Genomic DNA, 11203 nt, shown 5'->3' on the forward strand with positions numbered 1-11203 from the left:
CACTTTTCCGTTATTTATTTTTTAGAATTTTTTTCATTTCACTTCACCAATTTGGACTATTTTGTGTATGTCCATTACATGAAATCCAAATAAAAATAAATTTTAATTCCAAGTTGTAAGGCAACAAAATAGGAAAAACGCCAAGGGGGGTCAATACTTTTGCAAGGCACTGTAGTCACAACCTTTTTCTCCAGGAAGAACTTTAACCACAACCTCCTACTTCCTTGGAAAATTAAGAAACATAATGTGGTCACAGTTTCTGAGAATGTCCCAATTTGTGTCGAATCAGGAAGGCATGGGTACACCCTTTTAATCCAAAAACCTCAACCACACCCTGCTGCTTCCTTAAAAACCGACACCACAGGATGGGGATGGCCACAGCTTCTGTGACACCAGGTGTGTGTGGTCAGTTTCTGAAGAAGCAGGGGGATGTGTTCTACGTTTTTACTGAAGAAAAAAGGGTGTGATCCCAATTTCTAAAGATGTCGCAAGAAACAGGAAGGTGTCAAACAGATCTGCTCCTGTTATCCCCTCAGACAGATTGAGCAGGTTCTCTGCTGTATGCTGGAATAATGAGAAGAAAGCTGAAGTGCAGAAACCTGAAGCTGCACAGCTTGAATCGGTCCACTATTAGTGTGACAGATGTCACGTCCATGAAAAAAAGTTAGAAAGAGAGATCTGTCAGGAGAAATAGAGCTGTATGAATCCCACTACTCATCTCTGAATATCCACAGAGACCTCTAGTGGTCTATTCCTCCATTATCTCTTCTGACTTGCAGAGGATGTGTTTCACAATCTTGCTTTACCACAGCGAGACTGAACCCCAACTCTCCAAAAGTCTCTCAGGGGTCTGTTTAAAGTCCACCCAAAACTTTCCTGATGTTTCTGATTACTTTTCCTATTAAACAGACTTTTCTTAGCACTTCTGTACAACCTCAGTCCCATGCAGGCAGGACTACATGCAAGAATGAGCTCTTATGAATATATATCGCAGTGATGGACCAATCACGTCTAAGATTAATGGATGACGTCACGCACATATCTGTAAATTTAAAGAACCTGTGAGCCAAGTTGGCAGGTAGCAAGGTGGTAGCTATGTGGTTAAAACCCTGGGTTACCGATCCAAAGGTTAGAGTATTGCCAAACTGCGACTTTTGGGGCCCTTGAGCAAGGCCATAAACTCTTTGTTCTCCAGGAGTACAGTACATGTGACAAGTACCAAAGCACCTTCTTTCTTTCTTAACAAATTAAAATAGAGGGCAGAGACAAGGGCGTGTCCAAAATGGCATTTTTAATGTATAATTAAAAGGAACATCTCTATATGAATATACTTATAGAGAAAATTGAGAAGACATTTTACTGATCACCTGATCATCATCGTCTTTTCTCTACTTGTGTTCTATATGGTGGATGTTCAGCTTGAATACATTTATAAGGAAACAACATTTGAAATTTGTTTTGTAATAATATGTTAATTGGGGCTGTCAAAATTAATGTGTTAATAACATTTCTGTTTGCATTTTGAATAAAAGAAATAATCAAGAAATAAAGAAATATAAAGGGGAGAAATTTAATTCAACACAACACACGTTTATTCACGACGTCCTCACTTTACTCAGATATTAAAAAAATTTTAATATACTCTCCCGAACAGTAATTTTTGATCAGTAAATATTTGCTTTACTGATGCGCCAAGCATTAAATATTCCCTTCTTTTCAACTAGGAGACCCGAAACCTGTTCCAGCATCGCGATACCTCTGTTCATGAACATCTGCTTTACATGGGTTGGAGAGGAAGATCTTCTGTTGTAGAGCTCGAATAATATTAGAATGAATGCGAACATTGGCTGCACCCAAGATTTCCTCACCTCACCCACATCAGTACCTGACTTTATTAACGCCCTTGTGGCTGAATAAATCTCCACAAAAATCTAGTGGAATAGAACATCTTAGAAGAGAAAATGGGGATAAATGTGAAATAGGATGTTTTGAAAAAGCTGGAGTCTTCAAACGTTTGCCCATATAGTCCAAATACACACACACACACACAGATACATATATATATATTGTGTGAAACGATGAAGAAACCCGAAGCCCATGACATTAAGAGAGTGCTGGTGTCGCGATGTTAAAATAAAGTCACTGTGATCAGTGCGCTAAGCGCTAACACGCTGGAGGAAATGCTAGCGTGGATCAGATTAGCCTTCATGCCTGAGCAGCAGTGCAGGATAAAGAGTGTAAATAATGCTCCAGGCTTTAATGGCCTTTAGAGGACGAGATACACTCTTGTGTTTGCGTTAGATCAGTGTGTGTGTGTGTGTGTGTGTGTGTGTGTGTGTGAGTGTGTGTGTGTTGTTATCTGACAAGCTTCCTGAGCAGCCCCTTGATAATGAGTAGATTATCTTAAAGGTTATTTTTCACCTCTTGTAAAATATTACTGTGTCACTCACAGTGATCCCTTAAAGTCATCTTAAGCCACCACACACACACACACACACACACACACACACACACACACACACACACACACACACACACACACACACGGGTGACAGGACATATTCTCAAAGGGTTCGCAGATAACACACTCGCCCACACTTCTGGGTGTAATAAGAATCACTCTTGTTCTGCTGTTTCTCAACCTCATTTAACACTGATACCACACACACACACACACACACACACACACACACACACACACACACACACACACACACACACTGGTATGTGAGTGTTTTTATGTGTATAATGGTAGATGAAACAGTAGCTACAATATGTTGTGTGTTCACATGCACCTCGAGACTCTAAAGGGATGATGGGAAGACAGACGATTGAGTTCAGGTAGGAACTTAATATAATTGTTTAAATCTATTAACATAAAAAAAAAATAATAATACATTTGAGAATAAATAGCAAGCATTTCCTTCTTTAAAATGTGCATGAAAATAGAATTCTTACTTAAGTCACTTTGATCAATTCTATAATTAAGGTTATGGAAAATAATCCGGGTTCCTCAGGCGTTTCTTGAACGAGTGTTCGGATTCTACCAAAAAAAACCCTCACAGTTTTGACAGGAAAATGAGAAACGGTTGAGAATGGAGCTAGATTTAAGCTTTGACAGGTAGATCTCGGTCCGAGAGGAAATGAGAAACTTCTGGATGTTCTACGGTCCAGGAACTCTGTGCTGACTATTTTTAGGCAGGTTTAGAGGAAGATTCAAGGTACAGGCTGAATGAAATCTTATATAATCCCTACTGCAATCATGACAAGCTTGGGAACGTTTTCAAACTCGGAGTAAAATGAAAGAAATAAAAAGAGTGACTGGTGATTTTTTTTCTCATCGGTTGTGTGGTACCATCAAGGCCGCATGTTTTTACACCAAATTGTACCTCTATATAGATATGTTACATACATTGAGGCTAAATATATGTGGACACAACTCTTCCACCCATATATGGTTCTTCCTTAAACTGTCCCTCCAAATTTGGAGGCACACAACTGCTACCTAATGGCCAAATAAGGATTGATCTTATTAAATCAGGAAATGGAGACCAAATGTGGAATAATGTATTCTGTACTAATGCAATCTCATGGTCAGGCGTCCACAAACTTTTGCCAATATTGCGTACATTAAAGGTGCAGTAGTCATTTATTTGTTCAACATTTATACAAATAACCCAAACATATTTATTTGCACCCTGACCCCAGGACATTCTTATTTGGGTTTGACTTGCCATTTCATACGTAATCCCTAACGCTGCTATAATCTGCCCCCATCCGCCAGAGAGAGACCCCTACTGGGCACTTTATTAGGTGACATCAACCACTGAGGCTGCCTTGATGAAACTTTAACACAGTATATCTCATGTGAGTTACCATAAAGAGTACAACCATCATTTATCTACCACAGAGGCACACTGGCATTCTATTGGGCACTTCTTCTCAATGTATGTCCTGCAAAAGCCCCCCAATGAACACTCAGTCATATCTTATCTACCCTAGAGTTGAACTTTTCAACATAAATGGTGCTTTCATAGCAAGAGACTGCTATCATTTTATTCAATTCTGAAACAACCTAGTGGGCACTTTTCCATTTTATAACATTACACCTCCAAGTGCCTACAATCAATAAAGCAATAACCTCTACTCTAGAGCCAAACGAATGTGTATTTTATTACACGTTATGTACTCTAAAGGCAACCTGCTAGGCACTATATCATTTTGTCTGCCATTGAAGCACCCTACTGGGCACATCACATTTGATTTACAACAAAAACACTATATGCACTTTATGCTATTTTATTACCTATTAAATAGGCAACCCACTGGACACTATCACATTTTAACCTACCTTACCCTAGAGGGCACCTTATCACTTTAGGGGTGTTTGAAATAGCAAAGCACTTTTATTGTATCTACTATAAAGCCAACCTAATGGGCACTTGATTACCCTAAAGGCACTCTTGAAAGTATTATATTACTATATACCATTTGTTAGACACCCTATATTACATTTTATATACCCTAGAGCTAACCTACTGGGCACTTTATTACATTATATATTTTCTAGCGCCAACCTACTGGGCACTGAATTACAATTTATATACCATAGAGCCTACCTACTGGGCACTGAATTACAATTTATACACCCTAGAGCCTACCAACTGGGCACTTTATTACGTGTTATATACACTAGAGCCTACCTACTGGGCACTATATTGTTATTTATATATACTAGAGCGAACCGATTGGACACTTTATTATATTTTATATACAATAGAACAAACCTATTGGGCACTTTACTATATTTAATATATCTTACAGCCAACCTCCAGGGAACTACACTATACTTTATATACACTATAGTCAACCTATTGGGCAGTTTATTACATTTAATACATTTTCTATGTACTGGACACTTTATCACACTGTTTTCTACCTTAAGGCATCTTAGATGGCATGCTGACATTCTATCTCCCATTAAGGCACCATATAAGGTCTTTGTATTGGACTATATTTGTTCTAAAGGCACCCTAGTCTGCACTTTATCATCATTTCTGTACCATAGAGGTCATTTGATCACATATTTCCTACCATACCTAAACCTAAATGGTACACTTACACCAGAGCAACCTATTCAACTCCACATACTAACATGTATGTAATTTACAAACCCTTTTTTACTTTTTGTCATACGTCTTTATCCAAGCAGCTGTTAACACCAGCTACCGATCCACTAATGTACATTTAAGCCATTTATAAATGTGAAAGATACTTTGGTAAAAGGATGATGTAATAAATGAAAAAGTCAGCAGGAGTTTTTCAACTCTGCGCTCTTAGGAAATGTTAATCCCCCAAAGTGTATTTCTGCACATGTTGATCCATTATTTATCCGACCTTTTTTCTGAAATCAGAGTTTCACAGTTGCACGTCTTATGCAGAGAACAGAGCGTGCTGAAGAGCAAACTTTTAGTTTCCAGGTCGACTGAAATGTTCTGCAGTGGCATATTATTCATTTTCGCATTCATGAATATTTCAAAAACTTTGTAAAGTAATTAGGTAGGGTTTCAGTTTTCAAGAAAAGATGATGGAAAAAAAATGTTTTCTTGTTTTTATAGCAAACAATTCTGAAACTTTAATCTATTTGGAACCAGTTCTGAAAGGTTTCTCCTTAAAAATATCAATATACTAGTTCCAGTTCCCCAGAGTTTTTATTTGGAAAGACTTGCAAATGAAGCTGTTTAGACCTTTAGACACCTTTGCTATAAATCAAACCATTATTTACCCAAAAAAACTGGTTCCAACAGCACCTAAACTCTTAAATAACAATGGTTCTATCTGGAAGCTGTCAGTGAGGAACCGGATTTTACAGCACAGTACTGAAGTGGTTCTTCAGTGTTGTCCCTGTATGGATTTCAGGAAGTAGTTCCTTTAAAAGTATGTGGATGGGCCTTTTTTTCTGGGATTTTATCTGGAACCATTTCTGGTTTATTCGAATACTCACCTTATCATCTAAAGAACCCTCAAGGAACCGTCTATGAACCTATAACCCTAACAACTCAATCAACATAGAGTAGAACCCTATCAAGGAACCTGTCATTGAGGCACCAATTGTGAATATATAAAGATTTCTTGTAGGAATATTGTTCGTTTGTCTGTATGTAAAATAATTTTGGACAAATTATCCCTCACTTAAAACAAAATTTAGACTGAAAATTCCTCAAAGGTTCTTTGGCCAGCTAATAAGATATCACATGTGATTTTATCTGGAAGCTGTCAGTGAGGAACAAGGTTTATAACACAACAGTGTCCATTCGGCTACCTTTGGTCCTTCAGTTTTGTCCTTCTATGGACTTATAAAGATTTCTCTTCTGGAAGTAGTTCCTTTAAATGTACGTGAATGATTCTAGATCTGTTTTTTTAAATGTTTAAACTGAAGACATTTCTGTTTCAATTAAATGCTTTTCTTATCATCTAAAGAACCCTCGAGAAACCATCTAAAAACTTACAACCCCATCAATCTAGAACCCCATAAGGAACTAGATGATTGCAAACATAAAAAGAAAATGGTTCCTTGAGGGTTCTTTACATGATAAAAAGTTTATAGGGTGGTTCTGTTTGGAGCCATTTCTGAACCGTTTGTAATGTGTCTCTTTGGGAAGTCATTTTGGATCCATTATCTCTCAATTAAAACCCCATTCAGACATGAAAATTTCCTCAAGGGTTCTTCGGCTGATTAACACTTCTTGATTTCATATAAAGTTTTATTTGAGACATTTGAATGAAACTCAGAAATGGTTCCTTAGGAGTTCTTTGTTAAGAAAACTTTTTTCTGAAAGGCTGACCTTCAGATAGGTTGATCTTTATGATAATTACAATCAAATCCAACCAATAATACACGGAGGGATAGAAGAAAAAGAAGAACCCACTTGGTAAGAGTGTGGTTGTGATATAAAACCGATTCCTTGATACTAGACTGCTTGCTTATGTTAGATGAATGCTTGCAAACATCAGTTCTGCAGAGGGACCCATTAGACCAGTGTGTGGGTTGCTGAACAAAACAAACATCTCACCCAGTCACAGTACCATCACTAATAGAGTCTAAACACTCTGAGCTTGTTGGCTTCTATTTCAAAGTCTAATCAGTTCACCTGGTTGTTAGAGTCCATTCTTCCATAGAAATGCTATGGATGTTTCACACTATGGAAGGATAAAGGTGTTTATGTAACATTTATGGAAGGAGTCTCCAGTGTCAGTGTTACAGAACAGTGAGAAAGTTTAAAGTTTTTTCTGGGTAAAATGATTAAATTGTGTTTTCCTTTGTATTAAAGAGAGAACAAAGAAGTGCTGTTGAGGGAATTGATGTTTATAGCTGCTATAAAGTGAGTGAGGACATGAATTAACTTGTGTCAAATGAACTCCACAATCTGCAGAGGAACTACAAACAAATTAAAATTAAGAGACTGGTATTGGCGTTGAACAGTCCACTACCCCGGCTTTACGATACTAATACAGTACAGAAACAGAACCAATGCAGGGTTATTGCAGTACTTATGCAGCACTAATATACACCATATAAAGTACTGATGCAGCACTTATGTATGACTAATGCAGTAGTAAAATAAAACTAAAATATTATTAATACAGTTATTATTTAAAAAAAACATTTATGCAGTACTATTGCAGTACTATGGTACTAATGTAGTTCTAATATTAAAACAAAAGATTTTTTTACTAATACATTAATAATACTGTACTAATGCAGTATTAATGCACTAATACAAATAATACAAATACATTACTATTACAGTATTTTTGCAGTATTATTACAGTACTAATACAATTCTAGTATCAATACAGTACTAATACAGTATTAATACAGTACTAAATCAGTGCTAATGCAGTACAAATATGATCCCAATACAGTACTTATGCGGTTTTATTACATTACAAAATTGGGGCTTATGCAGTATAATATGATACGAATGCAGTACTAATGCAGTATTAATGCAGCACTAAAACAGTACTATTGTGAGACCAATGCAGTAATAATGCGTAACACATGTAGTACTAGTGTGGTATTATAGCAGTAAGTGGTACTAATGCAGTATTAATGTAGTATTATACAGTATCAATACAGTGCTAATGCGGTTCTAATATAGTACTTTTACAGTACTAATGCAGTACCAGTGTGAAAACACAGTATTAATAAAGTACTAACACAGTACCATTTCAGTACAAATACTGTATTAATGTAGTATAGTACTAATACAGTATTAATACAGTGCCCATGCAGTGTTTACATGGTACTTAAACAGCACTTATGCAATACTAATATAAAACAAAAGTAACACAATATTAATACAATACTAACGCAGTATTAACACGAAACTAATGCAGTATTACAGTATAGTTACAGTATACAAGTCATATAAAACAGTACTAATGCAATCTTAATGCAGTAATAACATTACAAAAACAGTATAAATACAGTACTATAGTAATAATTCAGTACTAAAAGAGCAATAATTGGGTACTAATGCAGTTCCAATAGAGCACTAATGCAGTACTAATAAAGTACAAATGAAATAATATAATGTACCAATACAGTAAAATAAAATACATTCAAATAAAATAGTATTAATACAGTACTGTCAAAAACAACACACATGCAGCACTACTGCAGTACTAATATAGTACTAATGTACTTCTTATATTAAACAGAAAATAGTATTAATACAATATTAATACAGTATAAATACAGTACTAATGCAGTATAAATAAAGTACTAATATAATATGTATAGAGTACTTATACAGTATTAATACAGTACTGATACTGTATACTACTAATATAAAACAAAAACAGTATTAATACAGTACTCCTGCAGTACTACTATAGTTATAATTCAGTACTAAAAGAGCACTACTGGGTACTAATGAAGTACTGATACTTTAATACTAAAAATTAATACAGTACTGATTCAGTATACTACTAATAGAAAACCAAAATCCAACTAATGCAGTATAAAAACAGTACTAACAGTATTAATGCGGTACTAACAGTACTAATATAGCATGTATACAGTACTTATACACTATTAGTGCAGCACTAATGTAGTATTAATACAGTACTGATACAGTATACTACTATTATAAAACAAAAACAGTGTGCAAGTGTATTGCCTCATGTATTTTTTTTTCCACAGAAATTAGAAAAACTTTGTACGCTCTGTGTGTGTGTGTGTGTGTGTGTGTGTGTGTGTGTGTGTGTGTGTGTGTGTGTGTGTGTGTGTGTTTGGGTTAGATTTACTGCCATTATCTAGTGGATGTAATCCATGTCTTCATTCATTTCTGATTCACTTTTGTTTGAAGCTTGTTAACATATGCGCTTGAGCAAGTGTGTGTACTGATGAGTTGCCACACACACACACACACACACACACACACACACACACACACACACACACACACACACACACACACACACACAGGAGGCTACCAGCCAGCAGAGAGAACACCAATAATGCACCATCTGTGTCTTCATTGCTTCACTGATGATTATAAAGACAATCCCCCCTCCACACACACACACACACACACACACACACACACACACACACACACACACACACACACTTCCTATACACAATCAGAATCAATAAAGACATGCAGCACACATGCACACACACACACACACACACACACACACACACACACACAAACACACACACACATTGAAGTCCTCTGAGAAAAATCGTTCAAAAGGAGAGTTTAAGTACTAGACAGTTCTCTGCAGTATCACTATCTTCTGGAATCATGGAGAACTATTTACTGTGTGATTTTAGTTCCACAATCATCTGATGTGAGTGTCAGATAAAAGCAACTCAGTTTTTTTAGATGATAAAATAGGGCACATGAAGACGAGGTTGGAAATTCAGAAGAGTTCACAAGATCATGCCACTTACTTTCCCTCCTGTGGAGCATCTCCTGTATGTATTGCTTACTCCTACGGTTTGATTCATATTCACACCTGTTTCAGTGCTGCAACACACACACACACACACACACACACACACACACACACACACACACACACACACACACACACAAAAAAAAACTATAATACAATAATCACATAAACTGCCATGTCCTTGATCAATGCAATTCAACGACAATGATGAGAAACAGAGCCAAAGCCCAACCTGCTCGTTAATCCCTCAATCCACTCTTTGTTCTTCTCCAACTTCTGTCCTTCTCCCGTTTTTCAATTTTTCCCCAAGTTTAGTTAAACCCTGAAACAAAGAATCCAAAAAAAACAAAATGTGTCCCTTCTCCACTCTGCTCCAGACTTTATCGCTTCCCAAACAAATCCATAGAAGATGAAGCAAGAAACTTTACAGCTGTGGCCACAGGTTCTTTCCTGATACCTCCATCCTCATATACACACATGCCTATGAACATGCATGCACACACAAACACACACACACGTACAGACACACACGTGGTATGGCAGTGAAAAGAGCGGTGTGTGGATGATTCTCATGTGTGTGTGTGTGTGTGTGTGTGTGTGTGTGTGTGGATGCTGATGCGGCTTAAGAGCACAGTGAAGACTAAACACTGCAGAAGAATCTCCCTGCACTACGGAACGCCAAAGAGCTCAAAACGTGCTAAGAAACACAATGGGAGAATTGTAAGTGCACATACACACACACACACACACACACACACACACACACACACACACACACACACACACACACACACACACAATAATCCTACTTTTAACACATATTACACACACAAACATACCCACAAACCATACACATGCCACTATACTCACTATACACTCCATTATACACACTATACACTCCACCATACACACTATACACTTCACACTATACACTCTAACATCCACACTATAAACTTCACACTATACACTCTAACATCCACACTATAAACTTCACACTATACACTCCACCATACACACTATACACTTCACACTATACACTATACATTATACACTACACGCTATTAACTCCACCATACACACTATACACTCCACCATACACACTATACACTTCACACTATACACTATACATTATACACTACACACTATTAACTCCACCATACACACTATACACTCCACCATCCACACTATACACTACACACTATACATTATACATTCCAGACTCTACCATACA

The 11203-nt window shown here is 36.8% G+C and overlaps 1 protein-coding gene across 2 annotated transcripts in view; it reads right to left on the reverse strand.

The window, feature by feature from the left end:
- Positions 1 to 10595, reverse strand: part of LOC310728396 (A-type potassium channel modulatory protein DPP6-like) — a 225791-nt gene extending 215196 nt beyond the window's left edge. The window contains exons 1-2 of one of the 2 annotated variants that reach the window (XM_083545759.1): positions 10205 to 10595; positions 9968 to 10043 (exon numbers count right to left, since the gene is read on the reverse strand). In XM_083545759.1, coding sequence (XP_083401885.1) covers positions 9968 to 10024 — 57 coding nt within the window. In that variant the 5' untranslated portion in view covers positions 10025 to 10043; positions 10205 to 10595. The remainder of the gene's footprint in view (positions 1 to 9967; positions 10044 to 10204) is intronic. The other variant, XM_083545760.1, reaches the window with a different exon arrangement.
- Between the last annotated feature and the right edge of the window lie 608 nt (positions 10596 to 11203).

This window comes from Silurus aristotelis (genome assembly GCF_946808225.1).
Source record: "Silurus aristotelis genome assembly, chromosome: 1".
Classification (NCBI taxonomy): domain Eukaryota; kingdom Metazoa; phylum Chordata; class Actinopteri; order Siluriformes; family Siluridae; genus Silurus; species Silurus aristotelis.